The sequence below is a fragment of the Amia ocellicauda genome, chromosome 15 (genome assembly GCF_036373705.1).
Source record: "Amia ocellicauda isolate fAmiCal2 chromosome 15, fAmiCal2.hap1, whole genome shotgun sequence".
NCBI lineage: Eukaryota > Metazoa > Chordata > Actinopteri > Amiiformes > Amiidae > Amia > Amia ocellicauda.
In genome coordinates this window covers 9,060,001-9,083,056 of record NC_089864.1, presented here as the reverse complement: position 1 = coordinate 9,083,056, position 23,056 = coordinate 9,060,001, and the positions used below count along the sequence as shown (strand labels likewise).

General features: G+C 39.4%; 1 protein-coding gene across 8 annotated transcripts in view; it reads left to right on the top strand.

Annotated features, from left to right (window-relative positions):
* foxp2 (forkhead box P2) overlaps positions 1 to 23,056 on the top strand; it is a 162,020-nt gene that overhangs the window by 116,526 nt on the left and 22,438 nt on the right. For 4 of the 8 annotated variants that reach the window (XM_066724687.1, XM_066724683.1, XM_066724682.1 and 1 more), the window contains 6 exons: positions 9,099 to 9,122; positions 10,180 to 10,317; positions 11,365 to 11,454; positions 13,262 to 13,439; positions 15,358 to 15,571; positions 17,122 to 17,226. In XM_066724687.1, the coding sequence (XP_066580784.1) occupies positions 9,099 to 9,122; positions 10,180 to 10,317; positions 11,365 to 11,454; positions 13,262 to 13,439; positions 15,358 to 15,571; positions 17,122 to 17,226 (749 nt within the window). Of the gene's footprint in view, positions 1 to 9,098; positions 9,123 to 10,176; positions 10,318 to 11,364; positions 11,455 to 13,261; positions 13,440 to 15,357; positions 15,572 to 17,121; positions 17,227 to 23,056 lie in introns of all 8 variants that reach the window. The other 4 variants (XM_066724689.1, XM_066724688.1, XM_066724686.1 and 1 more) reach the window with 2 other exon arrangements.

Here is a 23,056-nt window from a genome sequence, read left to right as displayed (position 1 = left end):
CCAAGTATGATGTGTCAGGACTCAATTTTCCAGCTTTACACTCCATAATCAGGACTTTAGTATGAAGTTAATTGTAAATGTAAATGTGTGTTTTATGTTAACTGCTAACTGATGCTTTTTTTCTTCTTCATTTATTTGATAAATTAGACAACCTTCTTCCATACATCTTAGAGAAGACTTGGAAGACTTAAGTGATAACGAGAAACCGCCGGCAGTGGAAACAACTAATTATTTTTTAAACCGAACATGTAGGCACCAGCCACAGATAAATCTTAAACATTTTAATATTAGAGGAAAGAAAATTAGCCATAGATCATGCTATATAAATTACTTAGTATACAAGTATTTAAGTACCTCTGCTTGCAGCATTAATTACTTTAAGTATTAGCACCTAAATGCTTTCACTTGACTAATTTTATCTTCTGGTTCATCATGGTGTTGATGCATGCACAAGCTGCTTTCCACATTTGCGTAATGTGACAGGTCTATTATTACACAATAAGCCCATGGGAGCACTCAATAAACACCTATTTCTCCTGTAAATCCCATCGCCATCACACAATGCTTACAAGGACTTCCCAAGGCACACAACAGCCTCCTCTTTGGATACTATTTCATTGTTGCAATATTGTAGGAAGTATTTATACATTGACATTTAAAATACAAATAAAAGGAAAATAAAAAATGCAGTTCAAGCACAGGGGACGGAAGCTATTGTGGGAAAGAAAAGATGACGGCAGGGCCTACAGTACGCAGGGCAATTTCTTTCAATTTGTTTTTTTGTACATTATTAGTCCAAAGCTGTTTATCTTTTTTAAACTGAATTAAACCATTACAAGGTACTTATGCTCTGCTGTTGTTTTAGTGATTGCACCAGCTAAGTTAGACATGCACCTCATCTGTGACTATCAGCTCGCCAATATCTATATAGTATGTCTCATGGCATAAATAACGGACAGAGGAATGTTACAGTAGATAAAAGCGCATGCATGGAAATAAATCTGCACATTTGGCAGCATTTGGAAAACATTCACTGGCCCACATGCACTGAAGATGATTAAAGCAATCTACACCAATACTTATTAAGAGAGGTCTGTTACAAATCCAGTGCAGAGGCTGTGTACCAAAACGCTATCTGATTATTGAAACAGGATGTCTTTCACTGTCAGTTAAATGTTATTGCCATGTGTGAGCATATGTGCTTACGTTAGGGTTACAAGGGTTTTGCATATCTCTAACCAAATCCCAAAACATAGGGATATATTTCGAAAAATAAAGCCTAAGCAATAGAAAACTGATTCTTATCCACCATCTACAGCACAGGAGGCTGTTCAATGTGCTGCTTGCTGGTGTAGCCTTCATAGCTGACTCTCTGGGTTACTTCGAGAAACAGCTGGATGGAATTTGGGTGTCGATTTACCTAATAGGAACCAAATGAACAAAATGGGAGTTTGTGATCTTTGGGATGTTGTTATAGTGTTCTGGAATTATTGATTTTCACAGTAGTATATCTACTAAAAGATTTAAAAAATATTTACCTCATGAATCTAGTTACTCAGATTAAAGCGCACTTTTGAGGCACACATCTGAAGTACATCGGTAATGTCTAAATCAAATGTATAGTCTGGTTTCTAGTGAACACGGAGAGTTTTTAATTAATGGAATAATGTGCTTTGTTGCTAAGCATGTATGTCATGTAGTGACACTACATTTGTGTGTATGGTATATTAGAAAATGCCAACATTCATCGATACCTGGTCAACTATAGATCTGGTGGTATACAGATCCGTGACGCATTACTGCTCCACATTCGCACAGCAGTCATTACAGAGCTACATCACAGACACCAGGGTTTCCAGCTTCAAGCAGACAGTTATATTCCCCAAGGTTTTATTGCATAACGTCATGGACAAAACAACAGCTGGATAATGAAACTGCGCATAAACATTTAGAATGTGGGTTTTGGCTTCCGTGTGTGTTTGTCTGTTCTCAGGCCCGGAATAAAATGAAACGTTGACCCACCTGCCAGTCGCAAATGACAAAACCAGCACTTGATGATCGGGTTTCCACTGGGTAGAATGTCTCTTTTTGTGTGTAACTTTGGTCAGCATAAGGAGAAACACAAAAGAAACCTCACATTGTAAGAATCTAAGTCTCTCCTACAATCCTACACTGCTCGTGACAGGAATGGGGCGATCAATCGTTCCCTCTTGGAGAATCCTGGAGGGTTACTCTCCTTAATTGAAAGCATAGTCCTAGTCCTCCCTCTGTACTCTTAACGTATATTGTCAGGATGATTCACCCCAACAAGAGTTGTATTCAAATGGTGTGTGTGTGTCTGTTATTTTATGAAAGCATAAATTATTAGGCCACCAACAGAACATACCAGCTTGTGTTGCACACAGCCGAGAACTGTTACATTGTAAGTCGGTACCTGTGTATGCTTTTATGTAATCATTTATTCATTGGGTTTGTGGCGGTTTGTGTTGCTTTGACTTCAGTACACGGAGATCGCTAAATAAATGCATTAAGCAGGCAGTATGTTGTACAGCTAGATAACATGACTATGGTATTAGTGAGATGTGTATGTGAAACTTTCGTGAAAAGATCCCGTTTTGCTTATGGCAGTGTTTTATGTATTGAAGTTATCGAGAAGAAAGCTAGTGCTACTGTTTGTCACCGGTCCCTACTGTCCAGTTAATATTCTGTGGCTGTCTGTGTCCCATAATTTCCGTAACTCTCTATTAAAAATCACAAGATGCATGTAATTATTCTGCTAATTAAGCTTTAACCTGGTCTCATTTCAGTCTCTCCAAGTCACCTGATGCTAAAAAGGAGAAAAAAAAAATCATTGCTGTGTGGTTTAAAGGAGGAAAAAAAAAAATGTTGTTTATTTTAGGTATTGAAACCAGACATGTAAAAACTAGTTTGTTTGGGTGTTTGGCTTTGTTTAACGGCATCATTACATTGAAACCAAAGCATGAGCTAAATCCCTTGTCTGATGTTCATTGTACAGTCTCTGCAATGGCAAATTTAAGAGATTGAAAAAATGGGGGAAAAGGTATAAATATCAGATGCACATGAACCTCTTGATTATGCAATATTTTATTTTACCATTTCAAAAATGCTGCTTTTATCTTCAGCCATAGAGCTTTTTTTTTTTTTGGTTACATACTGAATGGATATCAGGGAATTATAGTACAATTAGTCAACCTAGGAACCTCAACCGATCCTGCCTCACAGTGAGGTTACACAGTACTGCCAAAAGCTACCACACAACCTGGCGACCTGGCATTTGGACTTATCATTGTTGTTTTTTTGGTACACTTAAAATGTACTAAAGCTGTTCTTCACAGTTGGTCACATTCGGGGGTTGCTGTTTTCTCTGACATGACCATCAGCGTGGTTAAATTATTCATTGACTTTTGTCTATGTACAATTCTCTGCACGGTATTCCTGGCTCCCGATTTGTGACGCTTTTCAATACTGCGTTTACACTGCTAGGTCGGATCTGAAGCGGCTTCGGTCCAACTGCCAGCGTTGGTTCTTCTCAACATCCTGCACTGCATTTACACTGCAGACTGACCAGACGCGTTTTAGCTCCACCTAAATACAAAGACTGGAAGACACCATAATCGCTACCCAGGGATAACGATTTTTCTCAACAACGGCAGCCTTGCTAGTTTGCAAAGGTTTAATAAATGCATGACGAGCAAAACATGTAGACACAAATAAAGAAACAAACCTCCCTTTTTTTAGAGATTGTTCAAATACAGTTTAAAGAGTCTGAACTGTAATCGACCTAGGCCTATTTCTTAAATTACATTTTAGAGGATTGCAGTCTCTTAAAACAAACACGTAAAATAAAGGTATAATATAATAACTTTACATTGCCTAATACAAATTAACTCAAAATAGTTGTTACCAAGCTCTTTTTAAAATTATTATAAAGGTGGTTAGACAGCTTTTTATTTTTTTTATTTTTTTGTTACAAAATATGTAATTTACACGTTTATTTGACTGGGACATTGTTGCTCAGATTTTCACAAATTATATGTAGAAGCGGCAAAAAAATTAAGAAATAAGTAGTCGTCGTTTTTTTAAATGTCATAGATTTGTCGGAGGAGTTGCCTAAAGTGACGCTCAAGTCATGGGGGTGTAAAAACGCAGTATTGAAGACTCTTGAAAGATTTTTTGTGGAAATTAATAGTTTCCCGTTCTCAGAACAAGTCTTTTAATTTTGTGTATTTTAATGTTGTTGCTATTCTTTTTTGCAATGCGCAAGGGTTTATTTATTCTATGCTATTGTATTGTAAACTAAAGTGAGGCTATTTTGCCTTACACATCTACAGATGGCAAGTTTCTATTGAGTTATTTTCTCCTGTTCGCCTGAATAAACTCATAGATCAGAAATGACCCATGCATGCTGCTTCAGATAAATTAATGACAGCAGTAATTATTATTCTTGTCAAAAGCATTTCCTGAAGTTTGAACAAATTCCACAGTCTTGTTTTGTTCCCCCAATAACTTTTATTACAGTTATGTCTGACAGTGCTGTAATTGTGGTTACTTGGCACCTTATTTGTGTTTTGCATGTCTTTAGAATAAAACATTAAAATAATGAAATAATAATAATAATAATAATAATAATAATAAGTAAAAAAGTACCCAAAATTGTCATCAAATGCCCTTGTATTACAAGGACCAAAACCATATACCCTACAATCAATCAAATGTTTCATCCACCGAGTCATAAAAATCTTTGTTGTTGTTGTTGATGTTGTTATTTATAGACGTACTTCCCAGGATATTTTTTCCTACCATATTTGTTAGTGAGACTTTTCCCCACAGTGTGTAGTGTCTGCTGAGGATACTGTCAGTTTGTATCTGAGTGGTAGTGATTTCACACTAGTGTATTTCCACCAAGAGCACGGAGATCATTGTTACAATATATTATCTACATTTTATAGTGACCAAAAGTGTGATTTGTAAAATCCCAATTGTAATTAAAGATGTATGTAATGTGTGCCTTTGGGGGAAATAACAATAAGAATAGTAATATAGAAGTCAAATAGGAGCCATACCATAATTAGACACTATTCTAGTTGTGTACTCCACATGGTAACTTTTTTTTTTTCTTCTTGCGGTTTAAAAAAAAAAAAGTTTTTAACACTTGCTTCAAAATGGCTTGGTAATCTTGCTTGGACAGATTTATATTTATTGCCGTTGTAAAACTGCCAGAAAACAAGCAATTTTTCAGTGTATAATACCTACAGGACGAGATAGCTAAATTGCGTGAGTGAGAGAGGTTCATCATTGCGTTGCAAACGAAGTTGAAATATAACCCAAAGGCAAGTGAAAAAGTGATACGGAGCTTTGATGTAGCAGCAACAAATTTACCTACAGACAGAAGATACATGGGAGCAATAAGCGAATTATACTAGTCCTACACAAGCAATCTGATTATTCTGGCCAGAGTGTTAATTGGATCCTAACTGGCAGATCTGATATCTGCAGCCTGGTAGTGGGAAACCTTTCGAAGTGATGAACTATAATTCACTGAACTGCTTGGAGCACTTGTAATTTACTGCATGTCATGCTATGAAGAGTCTGACCTAATGGACTTCCTATTACCTGTAACATCAGAAACCTTTCAATGAAAATCACAGTTACAAAGCCGCCAAAGAGAGTCTGCAGAGATGCTGGCTTGGAAAACAAGTCAAAGAAATATTTTCAGAAGACCAAATCCCTCTATCTTGTATTTCAGTAGCCTTGCATTCAAATTAAATTAGTAAACGCTTGCAAATTCCAAGTGGGTAAGATATATATTTGCACATGTAATTTCTTCGCATGCTGCTCCGACTCTGATTGGTTTGGAAAAGCGCGTTTCTAATCTTAATGGCTGTGTCCTTCAAAATCTGGAACCCATCTCGCAATCTTGTTGATCTCGGAGTCACTGAGGACAATTTGGATCTGACAGGCATTCGGTGCTTTAGGTAAATGAGTCTTGGTGGTCCTACCACCAGGTCTCTGTGAGTAGGGGTTCCTATCAATAAACCCACTGCTGTGATTGCCCTTAATTGGTAAGTAAATTAGCAGTGTCAGCTGAATGAGACCAGAGGGGTCAAGAGTGTAGGCAATGAGGAGGTCTGTGTTGGGCACAATGCTCATGGGAGCCTGGGATTGAGATGAATTAGCAGGACAGGGGAGGAATCCCATTCTCACTTCGGTGGCAAAATCGTCTTACACCTTAATTAACACTGAAGCACACAGAAATAATCACTGACCTTTTTCCTCTTGTTTTTCATTTTATTTATACACACAGCAGCTGTAGCATAACAACAGTATCACATAATTTGGAAACGTTAATAATGTGTCACTGTTTCCAATTTATTTCTGTAATAGTCTTATATATTAATTATACACGCATACATTAACTTAACCTTATTAATTGTCAAACAAACAGATCTTCGAGTTTGATTGTTTGTAAGTCTGTAAGTGAATTTACTGCTTTAAGAAATGAAATGTATGTGAACCGACTGTCCGCAGCCAGGTGAGCACTTGTAAAAGGTGCGGAGGGGCACTGGGTAGTGCTCAAGGCCTCTTGCTAATATAAATGAGCAGCAGTATATTTAGACGTGGCACACAGGTGAATGTTGCCAATGCAGGCAGCCAGGCCTCGGCCTGATCGGTGTAAACAGCATGTATATTGAATAACACCCAGCGAGTGTGAGCACAGCTCCAGATGCCGCCCGTCTGAGCTTTCCCAGCTCCGGTTGCTACCTCCATACTTTCACGTGCTTCCATTGAAGTTGACCTTTGTCAGTCAATGAGCCTCGATCCAGACTCTTAAGTACACCGAGAGCATCTTAATGATCTGCTGTTCTTCTGAGAAGTTGGTGATGTTTTCTCATCAGGATCCAATTTAAAGGTCTTTGTTCTAGCCTTGAACTTTGGAGCCAAATGGCAAGATAGTTGATAGCCTCTGTTTTGAGAAAAAGAAAAGGGAAAAGATGAGGCCGATGTACCCGCCTACATATGAAATGTAGTATTTTTTGTTTGTGAGCTAAATTTAAATACAGATACACAATGCTATTGCTTATTAAAATAGGTTGTTCCTAATGAGCTTGCCTGTTTCTTCTTTCTTTTATTTTAAGAGTGAAAACACAAGGATGATAAAAGATAATTTCATATCACTAGTGGTGGTTTATCTGCCCCCTCCTATATTTAACTGAACATGAAATAATACAACAATTTATAATTGCCATTTTGTAAAACTGTCTGCTGTAGTTAATGCTAGATTATAGGTGGGATCATTCGGCACAATAGCAAAAAGCTTTTGGGACCCATGTCGAACAGAAACCCGCTCATTGACTGTATGAATGTTTACAGCCAGGCAGCTCCATAAATGCTTATTAATGTTAGCCCTTCTTGGTGCAATCTTTCAGAAGGAGAAAAAAAATCTGCAATTCAACCTCCATTCCTCTCTATTCACCACACTTGTCAATCAGCTACTTTCAGTATCTCCGGGAATGGAGGTGTTATATTCTAGCAATTATCATGTCATATACTTGAAAATGTAAATGAATGTGTGTGTAAAATTAAATTTATGGGTTGTCAGTGAAGAAAAAGAACCAGGAGAGCAATTACTTATCTGCTTTCATCTTTCAAGCTCTGATACATCAAGCAGAAAACCATGCAGTTAAATGCTGGAATTAGCATTGTACAGGTCTGAGAATGAATGGGCTGCTGCCTTTTGCTGCCTTCTCTGGCTTTTTGTTTTGAAGAGCAGTGAAATAAAGATGATTATCATCCATCACTCTGCTAAAAAGCTAATGAAAGCATGAAAGACGCTTCCTTCCCGCATTTGTTTAGGATTTTCTATCCTCTTTTGTCAGGATAGTTTCCCTTTTGTGGAAATCATAAATATTATTTACCATTAGTTACAATGTTGTGTGTGAGTGCATTTCATTTACAGAGATAAAATGCCATGCTATGCTTTCAACATCTTTATTAAAAGGTTTGTAATCCCACTGTCCTCATAGTAACAACAAATCCTGTATGTTGAATTCTTTTGCTTGTACATTTTTAAATGTATTTACACACATACATACATACACCATGTGTATTGTAAATCTTATAAATAAATGTATTCTTTAATGCTTTTCACCCCTGCTAACTTGCTTATTTTTTATTTGCACCTTAGGTGTATGTGTTCTAAGCAGCTGCAGTATTTCTTTTTACAACTGAATTTCTATTGTTGTAATCTATCCCACAGAGCAAGGCTTAGAGACGCAATAAAAAAAAAAAAACGGAATAATTGTATTGCAGTAATGTTCAAATGCATTTATGCTGTAACCACATACTTATATTTTCTTTTAATTGTTGTGTTGCAGTTGCTTTGTGTGGATAAAGTTCTCCAAAACCCTTTATAATAGGAGTGTGAGATATTCCGTAACTGCTTTTCATTGAGTTTTTAGGAGTCTAATGAACAATGGTACAGATTTGTTTGAATATGAATGTGCAGTGGGATGGAGTTTGACCTTCAGCTGTGATTTCAGTTCATCAGGATTAGTCAAGCTAGGCGATCAAGACTGCTAATGCATAATGACTTATAAAATGAAAAATGTGTAGTGACCATGCAAATGTTTCAGCTAATCAAAGAGGGAACTTTAGCTTTGAGAGGAAAGAAAAACAAGGACATGTCAAGGCCTAAAGTGGAGATGTATGTAAAATAATCCAAGCAGCTTGATTAGCCAGAGTGAGGTTAGAAATGTCTTATTGGCCTCTTAACATATGGTATGGTGTATTATGTGTCATAAACTTGCAGGAAACTAGGACTGGCTGAACAGCTTGTTTTTAACCAAATGCAAACAGAAAAGCTTATTGTTTTAGCCATAATATTGTATCTGTTCTTAGCCTGCATTCTGTTAGTTCTCAATGGGGATATTTCTTGCATTTTCACCCTGATATAAAATGGCATGGTGTTAATTTACCCCAGTCGAATTGTAGTGAAGAGATTGTTTAGAAACAATTGATTACATGAACTGTACACAATTTTTAACGTGTACTTTAAATTTTCTTGTTTATTTTCACAGAAATACAGCACACCATTTTATAAGGTGATATGTTTTTCCTTTTTTCCCCATTTACAACTGATAAAAAGCAAATGGCTTCATAAAATTGTTTATAACATCCTTTATTGTGTGCAATATCATTGCTGAATGTATGGTAGATTAATCTTTCCGTTTTCACAAAAGCATCATCTTTATCATTAACAAAGCAAAGACAGTTAACCTTTTATTCCTTAATTGCAGTGTGAGGTTTTATCCCCATCCCCCCACCTTATTAAAATATTTCACTCCTTTTAACATAAAAGCATGAGTAGCTGATATATCTTGATTGATGTGTTTATGAAAAGCTTTTATTTATAGACTAGTGGATACTGTCAAATTTCCCCACAACCTAAAGATCCTTACAGTGTATTTTTCCTTTATTGACACAACTATGTATAGAAATTGAATTGTCATCCACTGTATTTTAGAAAATTCCCTGCTTTTATTTGGTCTTTGTATTCATTAGAAGGGAATTGTCTTACCAAAATTTCATCCTGTGGTGACATAAAGCATCTATAGATGCCTTCGTATAATTGGCTTACCATCTTAGTGTGTGATAGCAATCAGTGACCGAGCAGCACCAGCACTGAGCCATGGAGTAAAACCACTGGGCGAACTCTTATTTTAGGACATTGTAATACAGTTCTTGTAAAGTGCCCCGATACTCGTGCTTGAGAAGAGAGCTTTTGTGAAGAAAATGACCAGAAAGGCTAATCTTGGTAGAGATGTTTAATACCGTATTTGTGTTTTGTTATACAATAGCACCTTTTCTTTTACAAATAACTATATAAAGATGCAGTAGAGCAGTCATATTGTTTTCTTCCATAGATTATATGAGACTCAGATCATGATTTACTATTATTATAATGTGGACAGGCAGGCAAAATGCTAAAAAGAAAACAAAAACATCCATGTTACATCCATGTATGGGCTGTGATGAACCCAGCGGAGCTCGTGTGATGTGGAGGAGAGGTGTAACGTTCCCTTTCGTTCCCCAATTACTCCTCGGGTGGCGCGGTGGCGGCGGTGAGTGAGTTGACGTTCTCTCCGTCTCCCTAAGCAGGTGCCTGTGTCAGTGGCCATGATGACTCCCCAGGTGATCACCCCCCAGCAAATGCAGCAGATCCTCCAGCAGCAAGTCCTCTCCCCTCAGCAGCTCCAGGCTCTCCTCCAGCAGCAGCAAGCAGTCATGTTACAGCAGGTACTCCACCTTGTCTGCCCTTGACATAGTTAGTAACAAAAGGATGCTCTTCTCAGAACCACATCAGATCCAATTAACTGTTTCCATGGGAGGTTCTCTCAGACACCGAGAGCACAAGACGGGAAAGAATAAGAAGCTCAGAGTTTGCTATATTCACTTCCAAATCTCAGTACTAATCATTCTGGCTGATTAAAAACACATATTTATGTTTTTTAACGTGATTAATCCCCCCTCACAGTAATAGACAATTTAAAATGTATATGGAAAGTTAATGGGAGGGGGGGGGGGGCAGGTGCTGTTCTGTGTGTCCCAGGGAAAATTTAATTGTGTTGTTTGATGATACCAATGGAAAACGTATATATTTATAAACCATGTTCCTATTTGTTGTGTTGCTTGTGTTTCCCCAAGGTTAATAATGTGGGACCCTTTAACATCGCTCTGATATTTGAGCTCTGTTTACAAAAACACTGTTGAATGCCTGTAAATTAGATTTATTTGTAGGGTAATTTAAAAAAAGAAAGAAAAAAAAAAAAGAATGAAATATCTGGTTTAATTACAGCTGCTGCATTTTCAGGCATGTATATATTCAGTATCGGGTTCTCGATAGCCCCAATCACTTGAAATTGTAATTTTGGCATCCTGCACAACCGACTGACAGATTAATTAACTTTTACTAAGAAATGGACAATCATGTTTTGTCTCAGTGAAACTTAGACTTCACTCTGGCGCTATGCATGGCATGTAATTTGTTTTGATTTGTTACATTAGGGAATAGGCAGTAATATTGTGTGGATTCAGATGGTCATATGCTGTAAATACACATCAGAAGGAAAAAAAAAAAAGAAAGTAACTTCAACCATACACACTACACACAAACGAGTGTATCCTGGAGAAAGTGGAAGATCTCTCCAGGAACGAGACTAGAGCAACAGGAAAATGGTATTCGTCAGAGCTGTTTACGGAGTTTAAGGATGAAATGCATGTCTTGAAGCTTTTAGACGTTAAATGTCTGTCTGTCTTGTTCCACTTTTCGTTTTCCTTGTCAAGCAACATCTCCAGGAGTTCTACAAGAAACAACAGGAACAGTTACACCTCCAGCTTCTACAACAGCAGCACCCAGGCAAGCAGCAGAAAGAGGTATGTTCCGTAATGGGGAAAGCGCACTGAACTATAATGGGTTTGAGGTTGAGAAGGGTTGGGGGAAGAGAGAAGGTAAAGGAGCAGCTCATCCTATAACGAGAGACCGTCTATCAGACCTCCATTGCTACACGACTATGCTGAGACAAGTAATGATGACAGCAGAGCCTCCGTGCTTCTCTTCTGTGGAGCGCGGGGCTCAAGAGCTCTAATCCAGCGGCGCGCTCTTCTAATGTGCACTAATGAATCGCGGTGTACAAAGAGCAAGCTGTGTGAGGGACAACGCACTGATTATCTTAGTAGTCGGCGAGATGGTGACTTGCTGAGGGGGCACCAGTTCCTTCCTCAGAGGTACTGCTCAGAGAGCATGCAAATTTAGCCTAATGTTAAAAACCCAGGTTGAGTATAGACTTCAAAGTCACAGGTCCCTGATTAATGAACTGCTACTGTAGGTTTGGACTGGTGAGCAGAAAGTTACAGTTTGATGTGCTCATAAATCAACCTGACAGGCCTACTTCCATGGCCTAGCTTGCATTTGTCAGAAAATGGCATCGAATGTAAACGTAATATAAACAAAACATGTTGAAGTAGTTAAATTGATCAGCAGGTATCGTCGACATTCTCTTCAAGCGGCCCATTATGCAAGCATACAGGAAATGGCAATGACCTCCGGAGGCTTTGTTTCTGTTTGGGTTTGTGAATAGAATTTCAGGCAGCCATCAAATATGGAATAGAAATTGCTCCCTTATTTCTCCTGAGACTTTGGGCAATCCACATGACTTGCTCCATTATGCAGTCTGTTTTCCAGTGAGTGCATCAGAAGTTTTGCTTTTCCCCAAACTAAAAGGAAAGGTCTTCCACAGCAGCTTGTCTGCCTCTGAAGTGTGACTGCCTTCACATATCCTCCCGAGTCCTAAGAACTCCAGTTTGTCTTGTAATTCCTCACAAAATTGGAAGTTAGACTTTCTCGTGTAATAGGGCACTTCTTTGCCTTGAATGAATTCCCAGTTTTAATGTATTCCGACAGGAGGAGAGAGGAAGCTAACAGGGCAGTGCTGTGAAGGCTACATCCCAGTTTACTAATAGATCACTGGAGACCACATTCATGGGCCACTGAGGACCAGACTTATTCAGTTGCAAAAACAGGAGTGTCTCCAAGAAAAAAATAAAATAAAAATAGATGTGCAGCTGTGGAGATTTAGCCCTATTTTTGTAACCTGCCACCTACATGTTGGATGGCATGTGTCTGGAGGTTACATATAGCTCAGAGTTTGATTTGTTAATATGCATCCTCCTTTGTATATTTGTCTTCTCCCTACTGTCATGACCAGCGATGATTACACAGTGTAAGACCTTTTATTTGTGTCAGTGTTGTAAAGGTGTAGTCTTGTATACTCTTATCCACAGCTGTAGGTTGATGTTAAACTACGCTTTTTATTTTTTTGGTACAGTGTATGTAGGAGGCAGTGTAGCCTAGTGGTAAAGAGAGAAGGCAGGGAGACCCAGAGCCCGGGACTCGGCGAGCGCGCTCCTCCAACAAGTCCCCTCAGCTCCCCGGGTGTCAGTCCCTCCGACGGGGGAAGAGGCGCTTGAAAACGCAAGATGACTAACCGCTCTAGGCAGAGCAGTGGAGCAGTCATGGTTAAATATCTTCCAGTGCACAATCACCACAGCTGCTGGGAGTACAGTAGATTAGAAAGGCGTGTGCCAGAGAGGAGAAGAAAGAAAAAAAACGAAATCGGTAAGGTCATGCGATGCGCGGTGCCGACTTTCTTGTTAATTTGTGTAATTTGTGCTTTCTCTATAGCAACAGCAGCAGCAGCAGCAGCAGCAGCAGTTAGCAGCCCAGCAGCTTGTCTTCCAGCAGCAGCTCCTCCAGATGCAACAGCTCCAGCAGCAGCAGCACCTGCTCAACCTGCAGCGCCAAGGCCTCATCTCCATGCCTCCCGGACAGGCGGCCCTCCCTGTCCAGTCCCTGCCCCAAGGTAGGTCCCCGGCGGCCCGGGCGCGCACAGCCAGGCGGGGGCTCCAGTCCCATCCGGGCGGTGGCGGCGCTGCTGCTGCCGTTGTTTTCCTGTCTTGTTGTTTTTCTTTTTCTTTTTTTTTCCCTTTTGTTGTTGTTGTTTACTACATCACAGCAACATGGGAAAAAAAAAAGGAGTGGGAGGGTAATCCATTCGGTTTTCATCTCTCAAGTAAGCACCTGGCACATCTGTGTTTACCAAGATGGATGATGATGATAATTGTTAATTATTATGATGCTAAAATAAAAGGAAGAGCGTGGTGATAATGCCACCAATACTAATATCGCCGTTCCTGCCGATTCCGCGTATTATTTTAATAACAACATTCGCATAATAGGAGCTGCTTTTTAAATCTGATCTGATGAAGGAAAACTCTGTTTTGGTCATTTGCTCGTGTTATTTCTCAGTTTCACTGTAATGAATCCGTTCCACTTGGCTGATATCAAACTTGGGTTTACTTAGCATAATTGAAATGGATCAGTGTATTGTGTTATGTATATTTCTAGTGAATGTTAAACCTGTATGGATTAATGAGATCGTATATAGAGCTGGTGTAATGAAACTACTGAAGGCATTAGAGCTATAACTTTTGGTGGCAATACAGTGCAACACAGGTTAATGCAGATCTGAAAAGGAGTTATTGGCCATTTAAATGCTAGTATTTGTATATGTATTGGCAGCTTTTTAACAATAATAGTTTTTGCTAAAGCTTTGTTTTCTAGAAACTGCTGAGAGAGGTCTGTTCTGAATATGTATGTTATTGGAATATGTGCTTTGTGTGCCATTCTCTTTTTGCCAGTGTTGACTTTGTGAGGATGTCTAGTGTAATGTAATAATGTGACTGTTATGATTCAGTTTTGACTGATGTAGTGATATTCCGCTTGAAAGAAGCAGATATATCGGATTTCAAAACAGATTGACACCTGAATAGATGTGTGTCACGGTAGATTGGAAAGAGACACCGCCTGTGTGCTTGTCATTTTCTGTAAGTGGTCAGGGAGGCACTTGCATTCCTACACGGTGGTCTTGGAGGGACAAGGTGTGCCGTGCGTTTGTACATGTATGTGACGTATAGAAGGAACCATACAGGACTTGCTTTCAGTAGCGCCTGGGTAGGGTCAATCCAGCCTCACAGCCAAGATGAAAGACACACCCGTTGTTGATATGATGTTTCCCAGCGATACCTGTAGTGTTTCTTCTCACGATGGGATTCTGCACCCAGGCTGAGCCCTGGGTCTTTGCCAGCCGAATCGCAGCCGCATGTCCAGGCAGACACAAGCACGTGCACAGTGCGCTGCCACGAGGCAAAGAAATCATTTGGCAAGCTTTCACTGACAATCGGTTTCTAAGAGACTATGGCAGTGTTTGTTTTGACACAGTAAATGTATGTTGCGTTGCCTTTTGTCAAGTGGAGAGCATGTTTTGTGAAAGTAAAAGCTCAGTAAAGCTAGACAGATAAAGAAACCAACCATAGTATAATAATAATAATATCATGTCAGGCTTGTTGTCATCGCTCTACAGTGGTCCAAGACTGTTGACCCACGTGGTGAGAGAGGTTGTTTACTAGTAGGCTAATGCCTCAGTTGTCCCAGGTCTATTCTTTGCCCACTTCCTACAGGGATGTGATCTGATAGGACCACATCCAAGGTCCCGCCCACATAGCAAGGAATGCTTCTGCCATGTGATTCCAGTGGTAGAAAAGGATAGAAACACAATCTGACCCGTTCTCCCCCATTCAGATGCATACGACAGATCTGAGTCCATCCAGGTGTAACGATCACCATCAAACAGTAAATACTCTTGAAATAATCCAGGAAAGGCTGCAGGCCACAAAGCATGTCTTCTGTACACTAAATGTCTTTTCATTCCCCCCCATCAGCTGGCCTGAGCCCTGCAGAAATCCAGCAATTATGGAAAGAAGTGACTGGGGCTCACAATATGGAAGACAATGGCATTAAACACGGAGGGCTTGACCTCACGACTAACAATTCTTCCTCTACTACCTCCTCTACCACTTCCAAAGCATCGCCACCGATTACTCATCATTCCATGGTGAATGGCCAGTCCTCAATCCTCAATGCGAGGAGAGAGAGGTGAGGAGATCCGTATTGTTGCTCAAACACACACAATAACAAAGGCACACGTTTGGATTTTCAAATCGGTGGCAGAAGTCTATAGAAGTATAAAGGCTTTATTCTCATTTCTTACAATATATACATTCCTGTAGGGAGAAAACATTGTATTTTATTTGTTTGTTTGTTCAATAGTTTATTAATGCTTCAGTAATAGTCAAAACAGTGCACAACATTTCCCTTGTGATAGCAGCACTTGTTTAATAGCATGCATTCACCAAATCAAAAGCAAAAATGTACTGCAGAAAAGTGTGATTACAACAGGATAACCTCAGCATGCATTAAGTATTTAGTTATTTTTCTTTTGAAATGACTTTACCAGACTGCTTGTCATATAAACAGAATACATGATTCCAAGCTGGGGTTTTATAATGTTTATACTTGTGATGGACCTTTTATATGCAATACTGCTGGTATAAAAGTCTGTTCACATTTCTGTCTATCTGCCTTATTTATTATTTAAGTATTTCCACAATATGATAACTATTTAGAAATGGCACAGACCTCGGGAAAGGTAGGTGTTCAGTAATTGATTTAAAGGAGACCCAAACCGAGCAGGAGCTAAAAACGTGCGGTAACGAAATCTTCAAAAGCAGACATGAGCGAAAAACAAAAAGAAAGAATAGAATACTTTTTTTTTTTTTATGGTGTCCCTTGGGCTCCTTGCTTCTCATGATGATCCAAACAGGAATATTGTGAAGGAGAGCCTCTTACCTACAAGGCTGGATCAATGCGAGGGAGAGCTGGGTATAAAACCATTTGTGAGCTCTGTAAGAGTACTGCAAAACTTGGTGCCGCAGAAGCGTAAAGGTTAACTGTCAGCTTTAATAGGATATAGTGTGTACTTAGGGTTATAGGCAACCTTTGATTCCCCCCACTTTTTTAAGCTGCTATTTTGAAATAGTGTGTCCTTAAAAACAAAGTTGTCGACTGTTAAACCAAACCCTGTTAAGTCCAATGTGACAGACTCCACTCCCAGAGCACCTTGCAACTGTTTATGTGGGGTTTGTGCGTGTTTGTGCATGTGTGTAAAGGTACAGAGGGAGGTGGAGATTGGCAGGTTTTACACCATCATCGTTTATTTATTTATTTTGAAGAGTTGTGGAAATGTCTAAGTAGTGTAGCTGCCATAGCAGTGACATTTCCCCTGGCACAAAACTAACCAGTGTTGCACATTAATGTTGGTTCAGCAGTTGATCACCGCAGTTCAGAAATGTAAAGTCATTTGCATCATTGTCAACTGGCAAAATAATCGCGTGACAATTCGCAGTTGTCTTATTTTCCCCATTCTTTATTAACAATCATCTTTGGCTCTATTTCTTCCTTAATTGGAACATCATCTCGCCTTGGCAGTTGAACTATTCAATAGAATGATTAATTTTTCCTGACTGCACTGAGCTCAATTGACCTGTTTTGACCCGTTTGTCACTGATTGTAACCTGACAGGCGCTAGCAGCCTCAAACGATTATGGCTTGTGAGATGAATCTGACGCCGGCTTCTTTTCTTGCAGCTCGTTACACGAGGAGACTGGGGCCTCTCATTCCCTCTACGGCCATGGGGTGTGCAAATGGCCCGGGTGCGAGAGCATTTGCGACGATTTCGGCCAGTTTTTGAAGTAAGTCACATTTATAGCTTGCCGAGGTGTGTGTGCCATAATTGCCTGGATGTGTCTGTCTGTACATGAGTGTGTGGTGTTTGCATAGCCGTGTGTGGAGTAGCATGTTGGGCGTTTACAGCTTTTACCAGCCTCCGCTAATGTCAATGTTGAACTGTCTCCAAAGCCAGCCCGGCACATTTCACACGTGTGCTTTGCCTTCAGAGAACTGTGACTTTGTCAGTGGGGGGTCATTAAGCTTTAAATAAAAATGTAAAGCTTAAGTTCTAAAAGGAGCCTCATTGGATTTCAACTTTCTCAGACCTTGAGGTCTGTGCCTGGAGTAATTTGTGCAATATATGCCTTTGCCAAAATTAAAGGACATTGTTTTTTGTTGTTAAAGCTTTCATTTTGTGCTCAAGGCATAGGCGGCTGTGTATCAAAGGGTTAAACTGAGGATCAGTGTTTCTTTTATACAGAAATCTGACTTGAAGGCTGTTAAGGTCGCACTATTAAATTTAAAAGCCTAAAGATTAAGACCAGTGTCTCAAAAGCCTCTTAGTTGCATGAAATGTTGATAGGTTTGTGAAAATATTAAATGCTAATGGCAATTTGTATAGATGCATAGCTTTACAATCTGTGAATCCAGTGTTGTCATGGTGCAGCTAACAGAGTGAATGAACTCTTCATGCTCCATCAACAATTTAGTTAATTAGCTCATTTGTAATTGGTCTGCTTTGTTGCCAGGATGTTAGTAGGGACATCAAAGAAGAGGTGTTTGCAGTGCTGCAGATTATAGGTTATCGCATAGAAACTCAGAAGAGGGAGCGTGCGTCTAAGAAAGAGAAATCATAAATTTAAATATTTTAATTAGATTTGTAATTAAGTCCCAAATAATGATCTTGCAGTGTTTTATAGGTATAAACCCCTATGCAAATTGCCATAATACTCCAGGAAAATTGTGGACCCTGTTTATGTTTTGGGGTGAGTTCCCCTCCATACAAACAGTTTCTTGGCGGATGTTTTTGGAAGTGAAAATATATGATAGTGTGATGATATGTATTGTTTTTAATTATTATTATTTCTGTAAAATATAAGCAGAAGTGGCAAGCACCAGTATAATTAATTAAAAACAACAAAAACATATTATTTACTGGTACTGCTAATTCTGATTTCCATGCATTCTCAACTTGTCATAAGTTTTATCATTATTTTTACATGACTGGACTATACTCTGACTGTATGTTTACCCATACATTTCACGTTACCGTCTTTTTTCCCCCCCTTTTTATATTTTTATTCACAAATTTCTTTGTATATTTACACATTCTATATTCATCACAAAAAGAGAGAAAAATAAATACTGTATGATTTTGAATCCTATTAACCTGGAAGTCATGCCAAACCCGTGAGAAGGTCCTTAAAGCCATTTAGAGGCGGGTTTATCCACAGTCTTCTCATAGAAAAGTGCTACCATCGCTTAAGAGTTACCGAGAGTATACTGTCCCTGAATAAAAAATGAATAATGTCTGCTTATCCAGTCCACAGAACGCTGTGCACAGTCTAGCTGTGTGGATTTCAGCAGTAGACTAATAAAAAGTACTAAAAGATCCTAGTTTATGTTCTGAAGTTGAACCTTGGCTGCTAAGGAGAAGTTTACCTTCCAGCCTGAGTAAAGATCTGGCTGTGCTGTTGCATGTCACAGGAGGATTAGAGCTGAAAACTGGCTTTGCGTCATTTTCCTCATCATGGAAAAGGATTTTCTCTTCTAGGTAGTTAGAACTTACTGTAAGTGAACGAAATTTGTGTTTGAAATAGTTTTTTTGTTAATACAGATGTTGAACTGAAGTTTTAGTTTCTGCTTTTATTCATCATTCATCTTGAGTTTGCCTTTTTGAGTTTTAAGAGCTACAATACCATGAGACATTAAAATGTAAGGTATACATGAAAGGCTACTGGATTTGAAACAAATAAATCAAATTGGCTGGCCAGTGCTACATGTCTGTGGTCCCCCACGAGCGATGGTTTGGGCATTTCAGTATTTTGGGGGGGAAGTTTCTTGTGCAGCAAACAATTGAAATTCAAAATTATAGATATTTTTGGAAGGAGACTCTGTTGACAGATCTGTACTCTATATCATAATTTTTACAAAAGTCATTGTAATATTGCAATACAATCACTTTTAAGGGTATAGAGCACTTTACAATACCTAGATGTCATCTTTTTTGTGATAACCCTCTTTTTGTTACAAGCAGTACTGTCATCTAACATCTTTAGGACAGTAGGAAATTCATATTCCTAGAAAGCAGCATTCTCTTTTTTTTTCCTCTTTTTTTTCTTTTTAATGATGAAACAGGCTAGATTACAGCATGGCATTGAGAGAAGCAGACAACTGTACTTTAACCTGCATGTAACCGACACCAACAAACAAAGTATGATCTACAGTACAAAGATGGCTAATGTTTTCTTACTATGGAGGAATCATTGTTAGTGTCAGCGAAAACCTTTTCATGCTTTAGGAGATGTCAGTTATCCCCCAGTAACGATCAGGTTTGTTATTCGAAGCATGAACACACAGTTTAAAACAGTTTACATAAGAAACCTGTCAAAATCAAATGCCAGAGTGACTGAAAATCATTCCCATCTGATAGCTGTTTCAGGTTCCTTATCAAATGAGTACAGTGGAGTTCCTAACCTTTATTTTGTTGAGTAGGTGCACGTCAAGATGGGCACGTTGGTAATGCACTGCTCTTTTAAGTATATGTCCCAGAATAGAGGCCCTTGACTTAGCATGTTAAAATGCTTTATTAACATTGTGGAAGCCATGACATTTTCACCAGCTAGGGCATAACAAATTTACCCTATAGGTTATACTGCAGAATAACCAGGAAATGGTTGATGCCTTTCTTGCGAGGGATATAGTAAGACTTACCTTATTTCTTTAGTGTTTTCCTTTACCCTGTTCTTCACTGCTCTATCTTTGTCATGATACAGTATATAGTATCAAGCAGTATTTACAAACTTGCACACACTAATATTGCATTGCATTGCATGTCAAGGTATACCTTTGTAAACCTTTTTCTCTCTTCAAATTTCTGATTTTCTCTTCCCGATCTGTAATTAAAATGTAGAAATGTTTAGTTTTTCCTGGCAGTGTAAGAATGTATCCCCAGGTCTATTATTGACCAATTACTGACCAATATATACACAGACTTGGAATGAATGTATGTAAAGGTTGAATGGCTGTCATTGTGAAATCCCTGAAATATCATATTTACCCACTCTGTATACAGTTAGGTCCATAAATATTTGGACAGTGACACAATTGTCATCATTTTGTCTCTGTACACCACCACAATGGATTTGAAAGGAAACAATTAAGATGTGCTTTAAGTGTAGACTTTCATCTTTAATTTGAGGGAAGTCACATCCACATTTGGTTGAATGGTGTAGGAATTACACACACTTCTGTATGTGGTCCCCTGCAATTTTAGGTATTTGAACAGAGTAACATAATCATGAATTAAATTGAGTTTCAATACTTGTTTCCAAATCCTTTGCAGTCAATGACTGACTGAAGTCTGGAACCCATAGACATCAGCAGATGCTGGGTTTCTTCCCTGGTGATGCTCTGCCAGGCCTGCACTGCAGCTGTCTTTAGTTCCTGCTTGTTCTTGGGGCGTTTTGCCTTCAGTTTTGTCTTCAGCAAGTGAAATGCTGCTCAATTGGATTCAGGTCAGGTGATTGACTTGGGCATTGCAGAACATTGCACTTCTTCACCTTAAAAAAGTCTTGGGTTGCTTTCACAGTATACTTCGGGTCATTGTCCATCTGCACTGTGAAGTACCGTCCAGTGAGTTTTGAAGCATTTGGCTGAATCTGAGCAGATAATATAGTCCTAAACAATTCAGAATTCATCCTGCTGCTTTTGTCAGCAGTCACATCATCAATAAATACAAGGGAACCAGTTCCCTGGGCAGCCATACATGCCCATGCCATAACATGCTTCACAGATGAGGTGATATGCTTTGGATCATGAGCGGTTCCTTCCCTTCTCCATACTCTTCTCTTCCCATCATTCTGGTACAAGTTGATCTTTGTCTCATCTGTCCATAGGATGTTGTTCCAGAGCTGTACAGGGTTCTTTTGATATTATTTGGAAAACTCTAATCTGGTCTTCCTGTTTCCTGTTTACATCTTGTGGTAAACTTTGTGTATTTACTCTGGTGAAGTCTTCTCTTGACTGTAGACTTTGACACAGATATGCCTACCTCCTGGAGGGTGTCCTTGATCTGGGCAACTGCTGTGGAGGGGTTTTTCTTCACCAGGGAACGAATTCTTCTGTCATCCACCACAATTGTTTTCCGTGGTCTTCTGGGCCTTTTGGTGTTGCTGAGCTCACCAGTGCATTCTTTCTTTTTAAGAATGTACCAAATAGTTTATTTGGCCACACCTAATGTTTTTGCTATCTCTCTGATTGGTCAGGCAAAACGCCCCAAGAACAAGCAGGAACTAAAGACAGCTGCAGTGCAGGCCTGGCAGAGCATCACCAGGGAAGAAACAAAGCATCTGGTGATGTCTATGGGTTCCAGACTTCAGGCAGTCATTGACTGCAAAGGATTTGCAACCAAGTATTGAACCTCACAATTTAATTAATGATTATGTTAGTTTGTCCAAATACTTTTGAGACCCTAAAATTGGGGGGACCACGTATAAAAATGGGTGTAATTCAGTTGTCACTGTCCAAATATGTATGGACCTAACTGTATATGCATACCTCCTTTAATATTGAGTTCAGCCACAAGCCATCATAACAATTCGATGGCTCTACATCGAGGAGAAGCAAGGCCCTTTCACCCCACTCCTGCAGCTGTCCGACCTCCGCCTCCTGAAGGGTTCAATACAGACGGCAAGATGTCCATACGCTGCTCAGCATGACTGAAGCGCCCAATTGGGACCAATGCTTCACTTCTAGCCATATATTAATGACTACCCCCCTAGGAGATTCCCTTTGTGGAGCTGAATTGGATTGAAGAAGACAGCACTGTGTGTGAAAGAGTGGATTAAAGATCACGATACAGAACTCTGCCCTGGTCTACAGCCTCCACATCTCAATCCCAGATGTAGGGATGCGTCCAGTTTCTGTCCTGTTGTGGCATGACTGCAATATTTGACTTTTTCAGAGGAAGAGGGGAGAGGACCACCTAATACCATTTTATTTATCCCCCCCCCTTTGACCCTGATCGTATTGCTTTTGGGAGTGCGATCTGTGACTTGGTAGAAAGCAGCCTTTTGTGTAAATGCACTGTTTGTTCTGCTCACCGCTCCCAGCGCTGCATATTCACTGCTTTACCATATCCGCATGGCCACCTTTAGCCCCAGTGCAGCGGTTTGATTTCGGAGTGTCCTGCGTCTTTGGAGTGCACCTACATCCATTGCACTTGGTGAAAAGAGACATTTTCTTTGCCTTCTATTTAACTTATATTCTTTGTTGCCACGTCTATATTACCTTCAGACTGAACAAATGGCAAGTGAAGCCACTAACCTGACCAGCATTCCCTGTAACTGGTTGTTAATTAAAACCCAGAAGGCAGCCAAGATAGTTCTTCCCTGGGCTGCCAGGCTGCTGGCTGGATGTGACAAGACCTTTAAAACTGAAAGCATTTGTAATGCGAAGGCTGAAATGTTTATATATTCACAATGAAAATGGTAAAGAGTACTATCACCTTTTTTCTTTTTAAGGTCAGTGCCTTTGTATTTATGCTTCTACAAGCAGGCCTAAGAATGGGAAAACACTGCTGTAAATTTTAAGTCGCTATCTGTTCATCTGGAAAAAAAAAATGACAGTCAA